Source organism: Delphinapterus leucas, chromosome 6 (genome assembly GCF_059928025.1).
Source record: "Delphinapterus leucas isolate spDelLeu-1000000601 "Yukka" chromosome 6, BTC_Dleu_Yukka2, whole genome shotgun sequence".
NCBI classification, from domain to species: domain Eukaryota; kingdom Metazoa; phylum Chordata; class Mammalia; order Artiodactyla; family Monodontidae; genus Delphinapterus; species Delphinapterus leucas.
In genome coordinates, this window is record NC_143134.1 from 71,460,985 (window position 1) to 71,486,489 (window position 25,505).

Consider the following 25,505-nt stretch of genomic DNA (forward strand, 5'->3'; position numbering starts at 1 on the left):
AAAGGGATACCTTGGACTTAATCTTCCCAACTATATTTCTCTTTCAGTGTGCAAGTCATCCACAATAACATCCAGAATCTTGACCCTCAAATAGATTACTTGCCACCTACAGGTAAAAAGAAAGGTGATAGCACATTCCCAGATTTCTCCAGGCAGTAATAGTAGAAGTGCAACAAAGTCAACAGAACTTCAGTGATGCTGAGCAATGCTGTTACAGCACATACAAGAGAGACTTTTGCAGTCTCTTCCATTGGGTAGAAAAGACCAGTCACCGTGGAGTGTCTCTGCAGTAAGCTTTCCAAACTACACAAGAGCTGCTTCTCATTTGCCAAGAGTTTCTGATTTGCGTGACTGTCCTTTGGTCTCTTCCCTAACCTATGGTAATCATTAGTGTGTACAGGAGGCTGTGTGGAGTGTGAATGTGTGTGTGTGTTTAAATGGACAGATAATTTAAGGGTTTTTTTTGAATAAGGGTTTTAAGGCAAATGTAACCAGCTAAAGAAATTCCAACTTTGCAGATTTCCAATTGCAAGGAGGCTAAGGGAAGATGTTAAAGTTCTAGCCGCAGATTTGCTATTAACTATATGGTCTTGGACAAATCACTTTACAACCTGGGCTTCAAGTCCTCATTTATTAAATGAGCAAGTGGGGTAAGATGACCTCTAGTGTCTTTTGAGTCAATAATTTGATAAGAAACACTTGGTATAAAATCTGAAACGCCTTTCTCTGTCCTTCTCCCCTTTCTTTCCACTTGTCAAGGGAGCTACATAAGGAAGAGCAATGAGAATAGATTTGAAGCAGTCCAGACTGAGGTCAGCTTAAGCAAATCCCCCAATAACTCTGAGCCTCATGTTCTTGTTTATAGAATGGGCATAAGGAACCCCATCTCATGACACAGCAGTGAGGAACAAATGAGGTGAAAGATGTGAAAGTGCTCAACCAAGGTGGCTAGCTGGTGGGTCACCCGATTCTCTTTCTGTTACTTTGAGCAACTGGTGTTAGTCAAAATGGCAACATTAATTGCAGCAAATCAAAAGTTTTTAAAAATCCCTTTTCCAGTTGCCCTATGCAGACTGATGTATTAACATTCATTATTCCACCTGCAAATGAAGCGGAACTTGCATATCTGCCGTCCTCATTCATGACATACTCATTCACTAGCCTATGTATCAATACATGTGCTGTTCCCTCTGCTTGGAATGACCTTTCTCCCTTCTTTCCTTTCTGCTTGTAAAGCTCTTTTCTTCCAAGGCTCAAGTCAAGTGTAATGTCTCCTATGAGGGATCTCCCAGGCAAAATTCGTTGTTTGTTTCTCTGCAGTGCCATAACATTTGAACAGACCTCTTCTCCTTGCGCTGTGAGCTCTCTCAAGCCTGTGGCTACAGTTTATTTATCTTTGCATCTTCCCTAGTGTCAATCAACAGTGACAGGGTTATAGCAGATGCTCATAAATGTTAGCTGCGTGTGCATGTTTGATTGAATCCCCAAACCAAGGCTTGCAGACATCTGGTTCCACCACATCTGCTGCAGGGCAAAACCGAAAATGAATCTCTACAGCAGCTCTTGACAGCAGAATTGTTATTTTATACTCTTTCATTGGAAGCTCTTGCTTTTTTCTTGTTATAGCTAGTGAATCCACGCCAGAGCAATTGTCCCCGATTGAGTTAACTTCAAGAGAATAGTTTATAGTCTCTAGAAACCACAAGGAGGAAGTTGGTGATCTGAGAAAACTCTTCCCGGAAGGAAAGTAGATGCCACAATATTTAGTTTAGACTCTAAAGAGACATTCACAATGAAATTAAATTTAAATCTAAGATGACCAGCTTCTTCAGGGAAAGTAGGAAGAATTAAGAATTTTACATTCTTAATGGAAAAATGAGGAAGTGAATTTTTTCTTGATCTTATATCATAACTGGAAAATCATTTCATAAGCCAAAAGCTTCAGACCATTTGCCAGAGTTGGAAAAAAATTGTCAACTGAAAATACCAAGTGTTTGATTGACACTTTGATATCTGTAATGCTCTGAGATTTCATTTTCATTGTTTTTGTGTGGTTTAGGAAGTGACCAAGGCTTCGGTAACTGTACTGATTCAGTTGTTTAATTCAGTAAGCATGTATCAGTCATATTCTATGTGCTGAGTGCTGTTCTGGAAACAGTAGACATGTATTTGATAGGAAAAAATTGAGATTAAAAGAAGAACAAGATCCAGTACCCCTTTTCCTAGAATTCCTAGTAACCATGGCCCTCTGGCACCTAGTCACTTTCACACCTTGAGAAATTGCAGGGGAAGCTGCAGGATTACTCAGACAAGCATTGCAAATAAATTTGAGGGAGCAGTAGGTTCCTAGAGAAACTGTTAGAGAAGTGGCATACTCTTTCATTAAAGGCAGTATGAAATGTTACTTCCTTCTGATTTGAAAATACTGGGCGCAGAGGTGTTTGAAATTTCATTATGAAGTTGGTTTCAGTGTTTATTTGTTCTTTCTGCTGTGGTTATGTTTGGAGAGAGGATGTGGAAAAAAAGAGAGAATGGTTACAAAATACGTTTAAGCTGATTCAGAGTCTAGAAAGATGAGTGGAGTTTGTCCTTGCACTTTGTTTTCAACAGTGGATATGGCAGATGGGCCAGACGTGTCCGAACTGGAGTGATCCTGATGGTGGTTCCAGTCAGGTTAACAGTTGATGGTCCCTGCTACGTACCAGGTCCTCCAGGGGAATCAAAGATAAAGAGGACACAGCCCCGCCCATGGAAGGTCTGACACATTGCAAAATGGTTAAGACTGGGCTGAAAATGGCAGAATAAGCTAAGTGCTATCACAGAGGTTCAAAGTGCTGTTGGGTTAGTAAAGTGAGGGAGATAACATACGCCAGTTGGGAACAATCAGGAAAGCTGCCATGGCGGTGGTGGTGTTTAAAATGGACATTGGTAAATTAGGCAGTGTTTTCGGTGGCAGGATTGATTTTCTGTATCACTTTAGAAGTTCCGCTCTTCCAATTCACATTTCTACTATCACCACAATCATAAACGCTTCTTGTCCAGCAGCTGGTAATTAGTCTGGCTGGAGGACGGTATGTTATTGGGGGGTTGTGGATCTGTTGGGCAGAAACAGGAAAGATACCTGTGGATTTACAGTTCCAGGCAGGAGAGTCTGTTCTTTACTATTCAGTGGGGAAATCTTTGAAGGTTTGAGCAGAGCATTGTAGTGACTGCACTTGTGCTTCATTAATTGTAATCTGGCAGCTTGGAGTAGTGGGAGCTCATTTTCAGTTGCCAGAGCATATGAGAATGGAGAGACTGTCACAGTTGTCCAGTTAAGATGTAGTGGAACCATAGAACTAGCAAGGCCAAGGGACTCAGGCAGAGAGTTCTTAGGTTTGACACCAAAAGATGATCAATAAAAGGACACATTGATAAATCGGACTTTATCAAAACTAGAAATTTGCTCTGTGAAAAATCCTATTAAGAGGATTAAAAGGCAAACTACAAAATGGGAGAAAATATTTGCAAATCACCTATCTGATAAAGGACTGTATCCGCAATATGTGAAGAACTCTCAAAACTCTCTCAGTAAAGAAAACAAAACAAAACCAATCCATTTTGAAAACGGGTAAATGATATAAACAGACATTCACTGAAGAGGATATTCAGATGGTAAATAAGCACATGAAAAGATGGTCAGCATCATTAGCCATTAGGGAAGTGCAAATTAAACCCACAGCGAGTATCACTACACAACTTTAAGAATGTCTGAAGGAAAAAATAGTGACAGCACAACACCATACATTGTTGAGTATGTAGAGAGACTGGATTATTGGCCCATTGCTCATATGAATGTTTAATATCACAGTCACTATGGAAAAGAATTTAGTAGTTTCCTATAAAGCTATATGTGTAATTACCATCCTTCCAAAAGTTCAGGAAAATGATATTTACATTAAAATGAGCAACAGAAGAGTATTGAGGTCAAATCCCATACAGAATAACTCGAAGAAAAAAGGTGGTCAAGGACATAATAACATCCCTACCAACAATGAAAGCATAGTATAAAGATAATGTTCCAAAAATATCTGTAAGATTAATTTGCAAGACAAGCGACATTAAGAAAATTATATAGGACATGAAATAATAAACATAAATCAGAATTAGAAAAACTCAGAAGTGAAATGAAAGAATTCAAGAAATAATTAGAAATAAAATAATTAAAAATAAAATAGTTTTATTTTTTTAATTTAATTTAATTTTTTTATACAGCAGGTTCTTATTAGCTACTTTACTAGTGGATATATGTCAATCCCAATCTCCCAATTCATCCCACCCCCCACCCCCCCAATTTCCCCCTTGCTGTCCATACGTTTATTCTCTACATCTGTGTCTCTATTTCTGCCTTACAGACCGGTTCATCTGTACCATTTTCCTAGATTCTACATATATGTGTTAACATACGATATTTGTTTTTGTCTTTTCTGACTTACTTCACTCTGTATGACCGTCTGGGTCCATCCACATCTCTACAGATGACTCAGTTTCGTTCCTTTTTATGGCCGAGTAATATTCCATTGTGTATATGTACCACATCTTCTTTATCCATTCATCTGTCGATGGGCATTTAGGTTGCTTCCATGACCTGGCTATTGTAAATAGTGCTGCAGTGAACATTGGGGGGCATGTGTCTTTTTGAATTATGGTTTTCTCTGGGTATATGCCCAGTAGTGGGATTGATGGGTCACATGGTAGTTTTATTTTTAGTTTCTAAGGAACCTTCATACTCTTCTCCATAGTGGCTGTATCAATTTGCATTCCCACCAACAGTGCAAGAGGGCTCCCTTTTCTCCACACCCTCTCCAGTATTTGTTGTTTGTAGATTTTCTGATGATGCCCATTCTAACTAGTGTGAGGTGATACCTCATTGTAGTTTTGATTTGCATTTCTCTAATAATTAGTGATGTTGAGCAGCTTTTCATGTGCCTCTTGGCCATCTGTATGTCTTCCTTGGAAAAATGTCTGTTTAGGTCTTCTGACCATTTATTGATTGGGTTGTTTGCTTTTTTAATATTGAGCTGCATGAGCTGTTCATATATTTTGGAGATTAATCCTTTGTCCATTGATTCATTTGCCAATATTTTCTCCGATTCTGAGGGTTGTCATTTCATCTTGTTTATAGTTTTCCTTTGCAGTGCAAAAGCCTTTAAGTTTCATTAGGTCCCATTTATTTATTTTTGTTTTTATTTCCATTACTCTAAGAGGTGAGTCAAAAAAGATCTTGCTGTGATTTATGTCAAAGAGTGTTCTTCCTATGTTTTCCTCTAAGAGTTTTATAGTGTCCAGTCTTACATTTAGGTCTTTAATCCATTTTGAGTTTACTTTTGTGTATGGTGTTAGGAAGTGTTCTAATTTCATTCTTTTACATGTAGCTGTCCAGTTTTCCGAGCACCACTTACTGAAGAGACTGTATTTTCTCCATTGTATATACTTGCCTCCTTTGTCATAGATTAGTTGACCATAGGTGTGTGGGTTTTATCTCTGGGCTTTCTGTTGTGTTCCATTGATCTATATGTCTGTTGTTGTGCCAGTGCCACGTTGTTTTGATTACTGTAGCTTTGTAGTATAGTCTGAAGTCAGGGAGTCTGATTTCTCCAGCTCCAGTATTTTCCCTCAAGATTGCTTTGGCTATTTGGAGTCTTTTGTCTCTCCATACAAATTTTAAGATTTTTTGTTCTAGTTCTATAAAAAATGCCATTGGTAATTTGATAGGGATTACATTGAATCTGTAGATTGCTTTGGGTAGTATAGTTATTTTCAAAGTATTGAGTCTTCCAATCCAAGAACATGGTATATCTCTCCATCTGTGTCATCTTTGATTTCTTTCATCAGTGCCTTAGAATTTTCTGAGTACAGGTCTTTTACCTCCTTAAGTAGGTTTATTCCTAGGTATTTTATTCTTTTTGTGGCAGTGGAGAATGGGATTGTTTCCTTAATTTCTCTTTCTGATCTTTTGTTGTTAGTGTGTAGGAATGCAAGAGATTTCTGTTCATTAATCTTGTATCCTACAACTTTACCAAATTCATTGAGTAGCTCTAGTAGTTTTCTGATGGCATCTTTAGGATTATCTATGTATAGTACCATGTCATCTGCAAACAGTGACATGCTACTAGTCATGCCATGGCTAGGACTTCCAAAACTATGTTGAATAAGAGTGGCGAGAGTGGACATCCTTGTCTTTTTCCTGACCTTAGAGGAAATGCTTTCAGTTTTTTACCATTGTGAATGATGTTTGCTGTGGGTTTGTCATATATGGCCTTTATTATGTTGAGGTAGATTCCCTCTATGCCCACTTTCTGGAGAGTTTTTATCATAAATGGGTGTTGAAATTTGTCAGAAGCTTTTTCTGCATCTATTGAGATGATCATATGGTTTTTCTTCTTCAGTTTGTAAATATGGTGTATCACATTGATTGATCTACATATATTGAAGAACCCTTACAACCTGGGATAAATCCCACTTGGTCATGGTGTATGATCCTTTTAATGTGTTGTTGGATTCTGTTTGCTAGTATTTTGTTGAGGATTTTTGCATGTAAATTCATCAGTGATATTGGTCAGTAATATTCTTTTTTTTTTATAGTATCTTTGTCTGGTTTTGGTATCAGGGTGATGGTGGCCTCTTAGAATGAGTTTGGGAGTGTTCCTTCCTCTGCAGTTTTTTTGGAAGAGTTTGAGAAGGATGGGTGTTAGCTCTTCTCTAAACGTTTGATAGAATTCACCTGTGAAGTCATCTGGTCCTGAGCTTTTGTTTGTTGGAAGATTTTTAATCACAGTTTCAATTTCATTACTTGTGATTGTTCTATTCATATTTTCTATTTCTTCCTGGTTCAGTCTTGGAAGGTTACCATCGATTTCCTCTTTTATAGCTGTTAGCATTTGCCTTATGTATTGAGGTGCTCCTAAGTTGGTTGCATGTATATTTATAATTGTTGTATCTTCTTGGATTGATCCCTTGATCATTATGTAGTGTCCTTCCTTGTCTCTTGTAACATTCTTTTAGTTTATTTTGTCTGATATGAGAATGGCTACTCCCACTTTCTTTTGATTTCCATTTGCATGGAATATCTTTTTCCATCCCCTCACTCTTTCAGTCTGTATGTGTCCCTAGGTCTGAAGTGGGTCTCTTGTAGACAACGTATGTTCGGGTCTTGTTTTTGTATCCGTTCAGCCAGTCTATGTCTTTTGGATGGGGCATTTAATCCATTTACAGTTAAGGTAATTATCGTATGTATGTTCCTTTTACCATTTTGTTAATTGTTTTGGGGTTTATTTTTGTAGGTCTTTTCCTTCTCTTGTGTTTCCTGCCTAGAGAAGTTCCTTTAGCATTTGTTGCAAAGATGGTTTGGTGGTGCTGAATTCTCTTAGCTTTTGCTTGTCTGTAAAGCTTTTGATTTCTCCGTGCAATCTGAATGAGATCCTTGCTGGGTAGAGTAATCTTGGTTGTAGGTTCTTCCCTTTAATCACTTTCAATATATCGTGCCACTCCCTTTCTGGCTTGTAGAGTTTCTGCTGAGGAGTCAGCTGTTAACCTTATGGGAGTTCCCTTGTATGTTATTTGTCATTTTTCCTTTGTTGCTTTTAATAATTTTTCTTTGTCTTTCATTTTTGTCAATTTTATTACTGTGTGTCTCAGCGTGTTTCTCTTTGGGTTCATCCTGCCCGGGACTCTCTGTGCTTCCTGGACTTGGGTGGCTATTTCCTTTCCCATGTTAGGGAAGTTTCTGACTATAATCTCTTCAAATATTTTCTCGGGTCCTTTCTCTCTCTGTTCTCCTTCTGGGATCCCTATAATGTGAATGTTGTTGCATTTAATGTTGTCCCAGAGGTCTCTTAGGCTGTCATCATTTCTTTTCATTCTTTTTACTTTACTCTGTTCCACGGCAGTGAATTCCATCGTTCTGTCTTCCAGGTCACTTATCCGTTCTTCTGCCTCAGTTATTCTACTATTGATTCCTTCTAGTGTATTTTTCATTTCAGTTATTGTATTGTTCATCTCTGTTTGTTTGTTCTTTAATTCTTCTTGGTCTTTGTTCCTTAATTCTTCTAGGTCTTTGGTAAACATTTCTTGCATCTTCTCCATCTTTGCCTCCATTCTTTTTCCGAGGTCCTGGATCATCTTTACTATCATTATTGTGAATTCTTTTTCTGGAAAGTTGCCTGTCTCTGCTTCATTTAGTTGTTTTTCTGGGGTTTTATCTTGTTCCTTCATCTGGTACATAGCCGTCTGCCCTTTCATTTTGTCTTTCTGTGAATGTGGTTTTCATTTCCCAGGCTGCAGAATTGTAGTTCTTCTTGCTTCTGCTGTCTGCTCTCTGGTGAATGAGGCTATCTAAGAGGTTGTGCAAGCTTTCTGATGGGAGGGACTGGTGGTGGGTAGAGCTGGGTGTTGCTCTGGTGGGCAGAGCCCAGTAAAACTTTAATCTGCTTGTCTGCTGATGGGTGGGGCTGAGTTCCCTCCTTGTTGGTTGTTTGGCCTGAGGTGACCCAGCACAGGAGGCTACAGGCTCTTTGGTGGGGCTAATCATGTACTCTGGGAGGGCTCATGCCAAGGAGCACCTCCCAGAACCTCTACTGCCAGTGTCCCTGTCCCCGCAGTGAGCCACAGCCATCCCTTGCCTCTGCAGGAGACCCTTCAGCACTAGCAGGTAGGTCTGGTTCAGTCGCCCCTGGGGTCACTGCTCCTTCCCCTGGGTCCCGGTGCGCACACTACTTTGTGTGTGCCCTGCAAGAGTGGAGTCTCTGTTTCCCCCAGTCCTGTCAAAGTCCTGCAGTCAAATCCCTCTTGCCTTCAAATTCTGATTCTCTGGGAATTCCTCCTCCTGTTGCTGGACCCCCAGGTTGGGAATCCTGATGCGGGGCTCAGAGCCTTCACTCCAGTGAGTGGACTTCTGTGGTATAATTGTTCTCCAGTTTGTGAGCCACCCACCCAGCAGCTATGGGATTTGATTTTATTGTGATTGTGCCCCTCGTACTGTCTCACTGCAGCCTCTCCTTTGTCTTTGGATGTGGGGTATCTTATTTGGTGAGTTCCACTGTCTTCCTGTCGAAGATTGTTTAGGAGTTAGTTGTGATTTCGTTGCTCTTGCAAGAGGGAGTGAGCACACATGCTTCTACTCTGCCATCTTGGACCAGTCTTTCCAAAAATAAAATAGTGATTTTAGAAATGAAGACTCAATAGAAGCAACAAAAACTACATCAAATAAAGGAGAAAAATGGAAATTTTTTAAAATGTAAGAGGGAATATAAAAACACATGAGAAGAATTCAAAAGAAAACTGTAAGCATAAGCAAAGAAGACGCAACATATACATAAGAGTCTCTGAAGAAGGTATTAGAACAAAGAAACAAATACTAAAATTACAATTGAGAAAATATTGATGAAATAATTGAAAACATGTACCGAAAGAATAAACTTCATACCTGAAAATATTATATTGGCCTAGAATGCCCAGCATAAAGCACTTTCTAGTAAAAATTACTGACCTTATAAAGAAAGAGAAAAAAATCCTTAGGAATGTAGACAACATTAGCATGTTATCTGTTATGAGAAAGAAAATCAGTTTATCATTAGACTTTTGACAGTAATGCTATATGATGGAAGAAAATGGAGTAACATTAAAGATCTTCAGAGAAAGAAAATGTGATTTTATATCCAGAAGAACTGACCCTCAAAAATATAAAAGACATAGACAGTGATTTGCATGTAAGAATTCAGAGAATGTCATTCCCATGGCCCTTCCTAAGGAATCTACTAAAGAATTTGTTTCAGCGAGCCCTTCCTAAGGTTCCACTGGAGAATGACTTTGGACAACCAGAAAGACTAGAGAGGCATCCACGCAGGACTAGTGTGGAGTATTAAGTAGTTATTAAATGAAGGCTGAAAGGGAACACTCCTACTGGGTAATGGGTGTATGAGTTGACAGTGTACACTTAGCATAATTATAAAACAAAACGTAGAGGAAGTGGTGCACATTTACAAAACCAAACCAGTGCCAAAGCAAAACAACAATAAAACAATTAGACATCTCTTTCAGTAATCATAGTTGGTAGTGATAGTATTCATTACTGTTATTCTGAGACTGATGTCTTAAAAGCCCCTTTTCTCTCTCTGTCTCTGTCTGTCACATATGACAGCTACCGCAGTCCTCAACTCTAGAACCACCTCCGGATCCCTTTCTTCCTTCTCCTGATCTTCCCATTCTCTTCATTTCTTTTCCGCTGTTAACTTTTAGTCTCTTTCAACCTGAATCAATCGATCCATTTTCAGTTTTTCTTCACAATCATTACTCCAGCAAGCAAAAGCCTAGAATCTAATCTTTCAAATACAAAATTCTCCTTACCAGGTAGAAGAGAGGAAAAAGCTATGAATATATCATTTATTACTACTGTGTCCCATCCCCTAAGAAATTGTGTTATTCAACGTTGATGTCTAATTTTAATATTAGATTTCTTAGAGTTCCATAATTCTGCCCTTTTTTCTTTACACTCATCTTCCGTAGTTAAAGTTGTTGAAAATAATTGTGTAGTTGTCTGTATACTTTATTCCATCTTTATAGGTGCTGCCTGTACAGTCCTTTTTTTAGTTGTGTGTCTAGGAAACATTCCTTAGGTAGACTAACTTCCTAGTTCTTGATAGCAAAATATTAAAAGGCTTACTTAGCAAAGAACTGGCATAATGACATATTATTAGGTCATGAGTACTCTTTGGTCCAGGAATTTACGTATAAAAATATATTTTAGGATATCTGTTCTAGACCGTGCCTGATATCTAATATTCTTAATCTACTAGTGTTGTAGCTTTCCTGTGGAGATTGGATTTTGCATTTGCATAGGCTGAAAGGAGAGGGAGGTATATATGTGGAAAAGTAGAGAAATACTGTTTAAGGGAGACAAGGACAATTCTCTTGACTTTACCTGGTGCCACGTTCCATGTTTACTTGTATGCACTTTCCATGTTTACTTGTATGCACTCGTAAAATGGTTGGATCCTGGATTTCTTTGTGTGCCTTTGGAAGTTTTGTCAGATAGGCTGAGGTGGAGGATAGAGTAAGGCATCTGGATTCACTATCATTATGGATTTTCTTTGAGAGTCCTCTGGTAGAAAAAGTGGCTTTTCCTCAAGTAGGAGACAACAAGGCTCTGGGCTTTTGTAAAGTTCGATAAATTTTGTGCACATGAACTTACTCTGCTTGTTACTCTGCTGCTACCAAGAGATCAGGCCTTGCCCTTCGAAAAAGTAGCAAAGAGGGTCGTCAATGAAAGCAAAGTTCAAAAGCAGAATGGTAGTGAATACACAGAAGCAGCCAGCCTTCCATGTCACTGAAAAGATGAAATGAGATGTTTGTAAAGGGAGTGAGAGTGCTCTGCAAATGTTGTTATTATTACAAGTAATAACAGCTTGATAGAAAGATAGACGCCTTGTACCTTACTTCAGTGTACAGTGGAAATGATCTCCACACCATCCTTACTTTTCACCAATGTAATGGTATCTCCTGGTCTTGGATTTATATGTATTCCTCAAACAATTTTTTATCGTATGTCTTCATTTTTCTAATATATATTCTCTAAAAAGACACAATTCTCGGTTAATACACTCTCCCCTAGAATAGCTGCAATTTAATCTTGACCATATTAGTCGACAGAAATCATTTAGAATGTTTGTTTTTTGTACTAACATGGTAAAAGGACAAGAAAGGAAATCAACACAAGAAGATATAAGATTAGCAAATAAAACACATGATAAAACATTCATTTCCATGAATGATTTTTTAAATTTTTTTTATTTTTAATTTTTATTTATTTTTGGGTTGGGTCTTTGTTGCTGCGTACAGGCTTTCTCTAGTTGCAGTGAGCAGGGGCCACTTTTCGTTGTGTTGTGTGGGCTTCTCATTGTGGTGGCTTCTCTTGTTGAGGAGCATGGACTCGAGGTGTGTGGCTTCGGTAGTTGCGGTACGTGGGCTCAGTAGTTGTGGCTTGCGGGCTCTAGAGCGCAGGGTCAGTAGTTTATGAGGGGAACCTTATGAGGGGAAAAATAAAAATGTTCCCACATTCTCTCCGTTCAGGGGAAACCACTGATGGCATTTTGATGTATATCTTTCAAAACAGCTTTCTCCAAAGACAAACACAGCGTTAAATTGCCACAGTAATATTGGACATGCTGTTCGGCAGCCTTAACTTGGAGCTGCCTGATTTAAGCAGCCATGTAAGTGATGGGCTCTGGGCCTCTTTACATCTGATAGCTAAATAAACAGCTCTAAGATGCATGTCCTTGAATATATGTTTATTCACACTTGATAAAGTACATCGTAGAAAAAATTTTATTATGAGTGGAATATCTAACAAAGAGTACATAGGCTTTAAATTTTGAAGCATATGGGCAGACTGTATTCCAGGAGCATAGAAATTTACATTGTGAATAACTGCCATTCACTGTGTTCTCACAGCCTCTCCAGCATTTGATACTGTCATTTTATATTTTTAAAAACTTAACACTAAGACATAAAAAGCTTGATCTCATTGTTTTATCATATATTTCTTTGATTATTTCTGAGACTCATTATTTTTTCAGATTTTTTTTTGTTATCAGCATTTTTCTAGGTGCTGGTTGTCTATTAATCCTTCTTACTAAATTTTCAGTAGGTTGATTGCTTCTTATTTCTTACAGCTGATTGTATATTGAGGATATTAAGTCTTTGTTAAGCGTGTTGAAAATATTTTTCCTAGTTTATCATTGCTTTTTAAATTGGCTTAAAGTATTTAAAAAATTTTGCCATATGTAGGTTTTAAATTTTTGAGTAATTACCAGTACTTTCTGCATTTTGTTGTATACTTAAAAAGACATTCTCCACCCATATTTAAACAGAGGGTAAAGAAGAGGATGAAGAAAGGCGGATACATGGACAGGCATTTTACAATTTATAAAAGTAGGAAAAGGAGCTATTCACTTTATATTCTAATCAAATTACAACAAAACAAACAATAATAAAAAAAAATTATGAGCCTATCCGGAGAATTGAACCAGATAAAATATAAAGCCTTTTACCTGTTCTGTGGTGGTATGCAATCAATACACGGAGAAATGCTTTCACTGATTTAGCAAATATTAAGTACCAGGTACTGGGCTAGGTTTTGATTCAGAGGAAAAAAGATACTGATTCCAAAAATAAAGTAAAATTGCCCCTGCCCACAAAGAGCTTACAGACTGTAATAGTCATGTATGTACAAGGGACTGTAGAAGCCTAGAATCCTCATTCCTTCTTCCTTCTCTCTTATTCTACTTCTAAACCATAAAGGAAATAATTGGTAAATGCTAGGAATCCTGCTTTCTTGAAGAAAATATTTCTTTTGATTTCAAAAAAAACATATTGTTTAAAAGACCCCAAACTCTTCTTCTGTATCTACATTCATGGCTACCTCCCTGCAAGGAGACACTTAGGCCTTTGAGACACTGACTGGGCTGTAATATCTAAACCTGTAATCATGTTTTATGCCAGGAAAATGTTTTCAAAACATCTGCACTATTTAACCAGCCAAGATGTTTTGTGAAAAATATTTGTGAATGTTTCCATCAGGAGATACTCACTTGTGAGTGAAATAATGGATGAAAATATTTGAAAATATTTGGTCATTTTAACTCTGTGTGTCTGTTTTGAATGTGCATATGCTCATGTGTAACAGTGGAATTTTATATATATATATAAAATTATGTTTTTAAGTTAACACAACTATTCTATTTAATTTTGTAAGGGAGAAAGGAGAACATTAACAATAGAAACTAAGATCTACTTTATAATGAGAGGAATGATGATAGTCCTTTATTGTTTTAATAGGATTTTAGAAATTATTTCACTGTTATTCAGTCTTCACAAAAAGCCTGTAAAATAAGCATCAGTATTTTTATTTTACATAATGAAGAAATGTGGCTCAAAATGATCGGGTGATTGAAGTTCCAATGTTAGTAAACATCAAAGATGAAAGCAAAACTGCAAGTTTCATTGCTCTTTCTACCATACTACAGCTGCCCAAGGTAAAGGCCCTGTCTAACCTGTAAAGAGAGGAATTGAGAGTTAGTTCCCAATTATCTATAAATGAATCTAATGAGACCACAGCCACTTACCACGGGTTCTGCTTGCAGAATGAATCTCCCTCTTTATCCTGCTTGCACATTGTGGTAGGAAGAACGTGCGTTGGAGTCAAATGCCTGGGTTTGAATTCCAGTTCTGCCACTTATTAGCATATTGGACCTAAACTCTTTCCCTAGTATTCACCTAGGAACACTGGCAGTGATGATACATACAGTGAAGATTTGTTGTGATATCTTGGGCCCATAGTAGGTGCTCAAAAATCACCCAGAAAACCATTACCTGATCTCTCCTAGGATGGTGTCAGGAGATACAAAATGATTTGGGGAATAAAGGGTTATAGGGAATGGAACGATAGACACAAAGGCAAGAGACAAGAGTCAGTTTTGAGCCCTTTGTTAAGCCATCTGCGAAGAATTGTTTTTTTGACCGTGGTTACATTCATCCTCATGTTCACTTATGTCCCAGGAGGCATTATATTAAGGAGATAGAAATGGGGAGCCTTGAAAACAGAAATGCAGGAATGGCTGAACCTTTTTATAGTCCTCAAAATGGATTTTCCTAATCCTTTTTTTCCCCACCTTTTATAGCTGATGGTGTCTGTGTCTTCAAATGCTCACTCAACAGAGACACTGAATGTTGCTGTGTGGGGAAGGAGTCCATCTTGATTTCTCTGGGCTACCACAGTGCTTTGCTGAAGTTTGAGTCTCATGCTGGTAAGTTCTGTGTCTATTCCAAGCCCCTGGCTTTTCCAAAGGCAAATCTCCTGATTGGTTGACTTTCAGCACCGTGTTTCCTGATGTGAGTTGCCATCCATTGATAGAATGATTTAGAACTGGTTCTGGTGCTTAACTTGATGTGGTGGCTAGAGAACAGTCAGCCTTCCCTAGACCGTGAGAACTTTTGTATTCTAATACCCCGCCCCCCAACCCTGCTTTGGTTCTCCTTCATCCAAAGCTGCAGGAAAGGACACCAAGGATCGTCCAGATCTTCACCACTGTTGTTGATTCTCCTTGAAGGTGAAGTTTGCCGAAATGTGATTTTCAGTTTGAGCGTCAATGATTTCATCCTGTTTTTGTCTTTGAATCACTTGCTGAGCATTTTTAGACTCTGGACAACAAATATCTAGCAATAGGGAGGTAAATTAAAGTATAACTAGAAGTATTTTAAGAAAAGACTCAAAGGCACTCTGAAAGATTTCTGGCTGCTGGTGGGTGGGGCTGGGTCATGAGGCGGCTGGCTGTAGGATCCGGGGGGTCCCAAAGCTGGTGTCGACCTGCTGGTGGGTGAGGCTGAGGCCCAGGGGGCGCCAGAGCTAGTGCTGGCTCATTGCCTGGGGGAACCAGGTGGCTGGCTGCAGTGCCCTGTGAGTCTGGAGGCTAGTGCTGGCCTGCTGGTGGGTAGACAAAATCCTGGTATGGCAGGCTGCAGGGCTTCAGTGGTCCTGGGGCTGGTGTCTGCCTGCTGCTAGGTGGGGCTGGGGCCCAGAGGAACCCAGGACTGGTATCCGCCCAATGGTGGATAAGACCAGGTCCTGGGCCTACTGCTGGCTCATGCCGGCTCACTGGTAGACAGAGCTGGGTCCCAGTGTCTCTGGCTATAGGGCCCTGGGGGTCCCAGGGCTGGTGCTAGCGCACTGGTGTGTGGATCCAGCCCTGGGTCCTGGCCTCTCTGATGGACAGGGACAGCTGTGGGCTCAGGGGATCTTAAGGCCGCGGGCCTGCTGGTGGGTCAGCCGTGTTCACCTGGCTAGTTGCTTGGCCTGAGGCATCCCAGTACTGAGGCTGAAAGGCTAGTAGGCAGGGCCACGTCCCAGCACTAATAAGCTAGAGGGAGGATTCCAAAATGGCGCCTACCAGCACCAGTGCCCATGTGGTACAGTGAGCTCCCCAAATGGCTGCTACCACTGTCTGTGTCCCCAGGGTAAGCTCCGTTTGCCTCCTGCCTCTCTGGGAGGCTCTCCAAGATCAGTGGGTGGGTCTAAACCAGGCTCCTTTCAAATTATCACTTCTGCCTTGGGTCCCAGAGTGTGTGAGATTTTGTGTGCACCCTTTGAGAGCAGAGTCTGTTTCCCACAGCTTTTTGGAACTCCGGAAAGTAAGCCCCAGTGACCTTCAAAGCCAAATGTTCTAGGGGCTTATCTTCCTGGTGTGGGATCCCCCAGGCTGGGGATCCCATTGTGGGGCTCAGGCCACTCCCTCCTTGGGGAGAACCTCTGCAATGTAATTATCTCCCCGTTTATGGGTCACCCACCTGGGGGTATGGGTCTTGACTGTACGACATCTCCATCCCTCCTACCATCTTGTTGTGGTTCCTTCTTTATATCTTTAGCTGTAGAAGATCACCATTTACATTTGGCTATGATGAATATTCTTTTACCGTATATATTTTCTCGTTCCTGTTGGATCAGTATCTAGGAGTAAAATTGCTGGGGCATAGAATAAGTGCATGCTTAGTTTTATAAGAAATAGCCAGAATTTTTTCCAAAGTAGTCGTACCGTTTTACACTCCCACCAATAATGTGTGAGAGTTCGGATTGCTCCACATCTTTGCCAGCATTTGGTCGTTCAGTCTTTTAAGTTGTTTTTTCATTCTGGTGGGTGTGTAATTGTATCTCATTGTGGTTTTAATTTACGTTTTCCTGATACCTAATGATGTTAAGCAGTTTTTCACATGATTATAAATTAAAATCATTTGCTTGTTACTAACTGGTTGTTTATCTATGGAATTGTTCTTTATATATCCAGGATACCAGATATGTATCACATATGTAATTAATGGGTGTTATATTCTAGTCTATAGCTTGCTTATTTATTTCCCTAATGATATGTTGAGAAGAAATTTAAAATTTTGATGAACGCCAGTTTATCCTTTTGTTTTATATTTCCTTTCATAAGTTTTATAGCTTCAGATTTTATATTTTAGGTATACAGTCAATCTTAATCATTTTTTATTTGGTGTAAGGTATTTAGCCAAAGATTATTTTTAGACTATATGGATATCTATTTATTCTAGCCCTGTTTGTTGAAAAGACTTTTGCAAGTTAAATGATTGTATATAGACTTGGTCTATTTCAGAGCTCTCTATTCTGTTGTCTTGATTATCTTTGTGCCAGTATCACATTGTCTGGATCACCTTTAAAGTAACACTTGAAGTCCATTAAGTTTGTTCTCCTTTATCAAGATTGTTCTAGGTATTTTTGGTCCTTTGCATTTACATATTCCTTTTATAATTAAGTTGTCAATTTCTACAAAAGTGCTTGGTCTGATTGGGATTGAGATTGATCAGTTTGGTGAGAACTGTCATTTTAACAAAATTAATTGGATTTTATCTGATTTGTAAACTAACAAGTTAGGTTGCCACTATTCCATGAATGCTGACAGAAGACATAAGACTCCTGGTGCAGAGGTAAAAGACAATTTTAGACTCTCAGGAAAAGAGCAGTAGCCAAAGTGTGAGCATATTTTCTCTGAGTTCTTTAAGCCCCAAATCCCCCAGACAGATGTGGAGGATAAGATGGGTGCCTGCACATGCAGTGGGATGCGTTGCGGAAGAGGAACACTGAGCCTGGGGAACTTCTATGTAACAGCAAGCAGTAACCAGACTTGCTCTTTGTTCCACAGGAAGATATACTTCATACCTCAGGCTGCACACACCACCCTGAGAAGGAGCCCAGGTGGAGAGCGGTGAAAGCCTGGCATTCATGGCCTACCCAGTAAGGCATATTTGAGTCCCATCTAGAGACCCATGGACAGATTTATTAAAAGAAAGAAAGAAATGCTACAAACTTATTTTTTAAAAAAGAAATACTACAAACTTATTAAAGAAAAAAAATGCTGCAGGGCTTCCCTAGTGGCGCAGTGGTTGAGAGTCCGCCTGCTGATGCAGGGGACACGGGTTCGTGCCCCGGTCCGGGAAGATCCCACAGGCTGCGGAGCGGCTAGGCCCGTGAGCCATGGCCGCTGAGCCTGCGCGTCCGGAGCCTGTGTTCCGCAACAGGAGAGGCCACAACAGTGAGAGGCCCGCGTACTGCAAAAAAAAAAAAAAAAAAAAAAAGCTACAAATTTATTTTTTAAAAAATTTAAAAAAGAGAGACCCATGGAGAAGTATTTCCCAGAACTTTTTCTTCATAAGGAGGAGGGAGATTTTCTCATTTATAAACTCCAGAGAACGATAGTACAGAAAACTTCATTCCTAGGTCAAATCAAATCAGACACAAACACATAGTTTCCAGGAAAGACATTCATGGACAAGGCATTTTAGAATTTCTTCTACAGGGCTTCCCTGGTGGCGCAGTGGTTGGGAGTCCGCCTGCCGATGCGGGGGGCGCGGGTTCGTGCCCTGGCCCGGGGGGATCCCGCGTGCCGCAGAGTGGCTGGGCCCGTGGGCCATGGCCGCTGGGCCTGCGCGTCCGGAGCCTGTGCTCTGCGGCAGGAGAGGCCACAGCAGTGAGACGCCCGTGTACAGCAAAAAAAAAAAAAAAAAAAAGAATTTCTTCTACAGCTAAGAAAAATAATATCAGTAGTACAGGATGTTCCACAGGCAACCCTCTTAACAGTTCAGTAGAGATAGGCCCCTAGTCTTGGTAAAATGTAGACCTAAGTTATAGATTAGGTGCTTTAGTCATTTAAGATATCTCCAAAACTGTAGACAGACAATACCAAATGAGGATGAATACCAACCTCTCAGTACTTTTCATTTGTTAGAGGGGACTAGACATCCAGTAGACAGAAATAATTCAAATAGGCTTGAGGCAGAAATAAAGCTAGATATCCAGATAGCAATGAATAACAAATAATTTAGAAGCAGACTCAGTGAGTACAAATTACTACCTTAGCACAGTTAGACTCGTCCCAGTAGCCAGGAAAGATAGGCCTGAACCCAAGGAGCTTGTAGGGTGCATTTCTCAGGCAAGCTCTGATAGATAAGTCTGTGTGAGCATCTTAGTAGGACCTCCATGTTAAAATTCAAACAAGAACAACTTAATAAACATTTTTGGAGTACTGAGGGGGAGTTTTATCTTTAATAATAAAATAAATATGAGGAAGTCCTGCTTTCGCAAGAACTGGCTCCCAGATACAGAGAAAAGGCTATATTTGTAGGTCAGATATGACAGCCTGCAATTCCTTGTGTGTGTGACTTTTTAATTTTATTTGTAATTGTGGTAAAATATGCATAATTTAAAATGTACCATCTTAACGCATTTTAAGAGTACAATTCAGTGGCATTAAGTACAATCACATTGTCGTACAACTCTCAACCATCCATCTCCATAACTCTTTTCATCTTGCAGAACTGAAACTCTTCACCCATTAAATAACAACTCCCCATTCCCTGCCTCCCCACCAGCCCTGGCATCTACCATTCTACTTTCTGTTTCTGTGACTTTGACTACTCTAGGGTACCTTATAGAAACGAAATTCTATAGTACCTGTACTCTTGTGACTGACTTATTTCACTTTGCATAATGTCCTCATGTTTTATCCATGTTATCACATGTGTCAGAATTTCTTTCCTTTTTAAGGCTGAAAAATAATTCATTCTATGCATATAGCACACCCTGTCTATCCATTTATCCATCATGGACACTTGGGTTGCTTCCACTTTTTGGCCCCCATGAATAATACTGCTGTGGACATGGGTATGAGACTTTTTTGATGGGTGAAATGTATATTGGTTTTGACTCTGTAGAGGTGCCAAGGAATAAAGAGGATATAATTTTCACATGAAATTGTGCGCCATTAATTTCTTCACTGCATCATTAATTTCTGCACAACATCATTAACTTACGTTACACAATTAAGAATTTGTTTTTCTCTGATTAACTTGAGGTTTATCTTTCTCTGGCAAATTTTTTCTTCAAAGTGCAAATTTTACTGTTATTCCTGGTAATGACATGTATAAAACACAAAGCATTTAAAAATATCTGTTGTCTCAGTTCAGTCCATCAAATATTTATTGATCACCATCCATATCCCAGGTGAGCTGCTCTGGATGAAAAACACAGCCTCGGACTCTGAGCGACCTTAAGGTTGGAGGAGGCAACAGATTCATGAGCAAGCAATATGAGAAGTTCTGAACGAGTCTCTTAAGTGCTGTGGGGACATTAGTCAGGGCACCTACCTCAGCCTTGAGGGTCGAGGAAGGTTTCTCAGGAAAGGGACTGTTTAAACACGGCAAGAATGGGGTTTAGAAGAGCACATTGGGCAGCAAGATTAGGGAGAATATATAGAGTGAGAAAAAACAAAGACCTAAAGAGACACCTTAAGGAACCACCGACATTTATGGGCAGAGAACAGGAAGTGTGGAAATGAGACTGAAAGCAACAGCCAGAAAGGCAGGAGAAAACCGAGTGAGAGTAGTACTGTGGAAGTCAACAGCACACTTCAGAAAGGAGCAAGGTTATCCAGATGTTACAGAGAGCGAGTAGGAAAAGACGTAAAGGTGTGCCCTGGATTAAGCGGCAGGGTCTTTGATGAGCTTGGCTAGGGAAGTGTCAGCCACAAAATTTAGTACAAGATGAGTGCACTGAATCAGATCCATTGATTTCTGGGCGAGGGCTACATACCAAAGACAATCATTTTCCTCCTCTCTCCCGACATCTCAGTAAAATAACAGACACAGCAAGAGTGAAGAGAATGAAGGAAGGACCATCAGGAAATGCAAGTTCAACAAATTCCTAGAAAATGGGTGATCAGAGAGAAGAAGGGGCAGCCCAGAATCTCTGAGTGGGTGCTGCCATAAAAGAGAACCCCAGGGGCTCCAGACTCAATCAGACAGTGATATGGAGGCTAGCAGTGAGGACGGGGGAGCCAGATGGGGTTAACTAAATGTCTCTCTACCTGATGATGCTATCAGCAGGCTCTCTACAGCCTCTCTCCCCCTTCCTTCATCCCCATGCAGAAAGTGCGACAGGCATTTTACTTCCAGGGAAAAAACAGAGGACACCTGTAAAGAGACTGAAAAAAACGGGAAGAATTTCACTGCTAATATATGTGCTTCTACTTCACAGAAAAGCTGTCCTTCATTCTAGCATTTGTAGCCGCCTTGCACCCCCATCCCAAAGAGGTGCAGGCAGGTACCCCTCCTGCTCATCCTAAAACATGACATAGCAATTGCTATTACATATATACAACTTACTGGCAAGCATTCTCTTTGTGGGTGAGACCTAGAGGAAAATGGGACTTTCTTAAAAAGTTAAATATGCATTATCCTATGACCCAACAAATCCATGCCAAGATATTTACCCAAGAGAAGGAAAAACATTATGTATGCCGAAAGACCTGTACAGAAATTTTTACAGCAGCTTTATTACCATAGCCAAAATTTGGAAACAACTCAGATAGCTGTTCATTAGCATGTGAATGGACAAACTATGCCATATCTATACAATGGAAGGCTACTTATTAATAAAAAGAAATGAATGGTGAACTCAACTCAATCTCAAAAGTTTTAAATCGAGCGATATAAACCAGGTATGTAAGAGTCCATATCATATAATTCCATTTATATAAAATTCTAGAACAGGCATAGTTAATCTATAGTTGCAGAAAGGTGATGAGTGATTGTCTGGGGCTGGGAGTTAGGGGGAGCTTGACTGTAAAAGAGCATAGGGGAATTTTTTTTTTCCCATTTGACTTTATAGTATGTGCATTTGTTTATTTTTATTGCAATATAGTTGACATATTATGTTAGTTTCAGGTATACTACACTGTGATTAGACGTTTGCTTACATTATGAAATGATTACCACGATAAGTCTAGTAACCATCTGTCACCATACAAAGTTACTACAACATTGTTGGGAATTCCTTGGCAGTCCAGTGGTTAGGACTCAGCATTTCCACTGGCTTGGCCCGGGTTCAGTCCCTGGTCGGGGAACTAAGATCCTGCAAAGCCGTAAGGCGTGGCCAGAAAATAAAAAGTTACTACACTATTGTTGACTATATTCCTTATGCTGTACATTATATCCCTGTGGCATTTTTCCTTTTCTTTTTTAAAAATTTGTATTGGAGTATAGTTGATTTAAAATGTTGTTAGTTTCTGCTGTACAGCAAAATGAGTCAGTTGTACATATACATATATCTATTCTTTAGATTCTTTTCCCATATAGGTCATTACAGAGTATTGAGAAGAGTTCCCTGTGTAGGTCCTTATTAGTTATCTATTTTATATGTAGTAGTGTATATATATCAATCCCAATCCCCCAATTTATACTTCCCCCTCCCCCCCAACCTGGTAACTGTAAGTTTGTTTTCTACACCTGTGACTCTATCACTGGAGGTTATATCTCTTAATCCCCTTCCCCTGTTTCACCCCACCTCCCACCTGCCTCCCATCTGACAACCATTCATTTCTTCTCTGTTCACTTGTTTTGTTTTTTAGATTCCACATATAAGTGAGATCATTATGGTATTTGTCTTTCTCCATCTGACTTATTTCACTTAGCTAATACCCTCTAAATCCATCCATGTTGTCACAATTGCAAGATTTATTTTTTATGGCTGAGTAATATTCCAGAAATACTGCATCTTCTTTATCCATTTCATGCATCAATGCACACTTAGCTGCTTCCGTTTCTTGGCTACTGTAGATAATGCTGCAATAAACATTGGTGTACATGTACCTTTTTGAATTAGTCTTTTTGTTTTCTTGGAGTAAATACACAGAAGTGAAATTGCTGAATCAGATGGCAGTCCTATTTTTAATTTTTTGAGGAAACTCCACACTATTTTCCACAATGGCTATAACAATTTACAATTCCACTAACAGTGCACATGGGTTCCCTTTTCTCCACATCCTCTCCAATACTTGTTATTTATTCCTTTTTGACAATAGCTATCCTGACAGGTGTGAAGTGATATTTCATTGTGGTTTTGAGTTACATTTCCCTGATGATTAGTGATGTTGAGCATCTTGTTATGTGTCTGTTGGCCATCTGTATGTCTTTTTTGGAAAAATGTCTATTCAGATCCTCTGTCCATTTTTTACTCAGGTTGTTTGTTTTTTGATGTTGAGTTGTATGAGGTCTTTGTACAGTTTGGATATTAGCCCCTTATCATATATATCATTTGCAAATATCTTCTCCCATTTAGTAGGCTGCCTTTTGTTTTGTTGATAGTCTCCTTTGCTGGGCAAAAGCTTTTTAATTTGATATAGTCCCATTTGTTTATTTTTGCTCTTGTTTCTCTTGCCTAAAGAAACACATCAAAAAAAAAATATATATATATATATTGCTAAGCTGTCAGAGAGAGTACTGCTTGTGTTTTCTTTTAGGGCTTTTATGGTTTCAGATCTTACATTTAAGCCTTTAATCCATTTTGAATTTATTTTTGTATATGGTGTAAGAAAGTAGTCCAGTTTTATCCTTTTGCATTTAGCTGTTCAGTTTTCCCAACACCATTTATGGAAGAGGCTGTCTTTCCCCATTGTAAATTCTTGCCTCCTCTGTCATATAATATTTGATCATATAAACGTGGGTTCATTTCTGGGCTCTCTATTCCATTGACTATGTGTTTGTTTTTGTGCCACTATAGCTTTGATCACTGTAACTCTGTAGTATAGTTTGTTCTTCTTCCTCAAGATTGCTTTGGCTATTCAGGGTCTTTTATGTTTCCATACAAATTTAAAAATTATTTGTTTTCTGTGAAAAATGCCACTGGTATTTTGACAGGGATTACTCTGAATCTGTGGATTGCCTTTGGTCATTTTAACAATATTAATTCTTCCAAGCCATGAGCATGGTGTATCTTTCCATTTGCTTGTGTCATCTTCAGTTTCTTTCATCAGTGTCTTATAGTTTTGAGAGTACAAGTCTTTAACCTCTTTGGTTAGATTTATTCCTAGGTATTTTATTATTTAATGCAGTTGAATATGGGATTGTATTTTTAATTTCTCTTTCTGATAGTTTGTTATTAGAGTATAGACATGCAGTAGATTTCTGTATATTAATTTTGTATCTTGCAACTTTACTGAATGCATTCATTAGTTGTAATAGTTTTTTAGTGGCATCTTCAGGATTTTCACTATGTAATATCATGTCTTCTGTGAACAATGATAGTTTTACCTTTTCTTTTCCAATTCATATTCCTTTTCTTTTTCTTATCTGATTGTCATGGCTATGATTTCCAATACTAAGTTGAATGAAAGTGGAGAGAGTGGGCATCCTTGTCTTGTTCCTGACTTTAGAAAAAATGCTTTCAGCTTTTCACCACTGAGTATGATGTTGGCTGTGGGTTTGTCACATATGGCGTTTATTACGTTGAGGTATTTTCCCTTTGTATCTACTTTGTTGAGAGTTTTTATCATAAATGGAAGTTGAATTTTGTTAAAAGCTTTTTCTGTATCTCTTGAGATTACTGTATGATTTTTATTTTTCAATTTGTTAGTGTGGTGTAGCATGTTGATTGAATTGCAGATATTGAACCATCCTTGAGTCCCTGGGATAAATTCCACTTGACTGTAGTATGTGATCCTTTTAATGTATTATTGAATTTGGTTTGCTAATATTTTGTCAAGGATTTTGCATCTATGTTAATCAGTGATATTGACTTATACTTGTTTGTGGTGTCTTTGTCTGGTTTCAGTATCACAGTAATACTGGCCTCATAGAATGAGTTCAGAAGCATTTATTTCTCTTTAATTTTTTGAGTTTATTTAATATAGAAGGATAAGTGTTAAGTCTTCTTTAAATGTCTGTAGAGCATACCTGTGAAGCTGTTTGGTTCTGGACTTTTGTTTGTTGGGAGTTTTTAAATTACTGATTCATTTTCATTACTGGTCATCAGTCTGTTCATATTTTCTGTTTCTTCCTGATTCAGTCTTAGCAGATTGTACATTTCTAGGAATTTATCCATTTCTTGCGGTTGTTCATTTTACTGGTGTATAATTGTTTTTGTTGGTTTGTTTTTGTGGTATGCGGGCCTCTCACTGCTGTGGCCTCTCCCGTTGCGGAGCACGGGCTCTGGACGCTCAGGCTCAGCGGCCATGGCTCACGGGCCCAGCCGCTCCGCGGCACGTGGGATCTTCCCGGACCGGGGCACGAACCCGCATCCCCTGCATCGACAGGCGGACTCTCAACCACTGCGCCACCAGGGAAGCCCTGGTGTATAATTGTTTGACAGTCTGCAGTTCTGATTGGGTTATGGTTGAGTCAGTTTCAATAAAATAAGAAATTCCTATCTTTGGTAATGAAAATCAGGATGTGGCTTATCTCAGCATATGAATGTTTTATAATTTTTTGGTAGTTTATGGATTTCTGTAATTCAAGGCTTTAATAAATGGAAATTTTTTTCTGGGCTATGTGATCAGCATAACCAAGTTAAGAGCAAAATGTTGTTTTGACTTTTTATACTATAAACGTTAAACCTATTGTCTCATCTA

At 39.1% G+C, this 25,505-nt stretch overlaps 1 protein-coding gene across 4 annotated transcripts in view; it reads left to right on the forward strand.

The window, feature by feature from the left end:
* LOC111174638 (histone-arginine methyltransferase CARM1-like) overlaps window positions 1–25,505 on the forward strand; it is a 286,474-nt gene that overhangs the window by 85,310 nt on the left and 175,659 nt on the right. For all 4 annotated transcript variants that reach the window (XM_089913251.1, XM_022573594.2, XM_089913253.1 and 1 more), the window contains exon 2: window positions 14,715–14,840. In XM_089913251.1, the coding sequence (XP_089769377.1) occupies window positions 14,715–14,840 (126 nt within the window). The remainder of the gene's footprint in view (window positions 1–14,714; window positions 14,841–25,505) is intronic.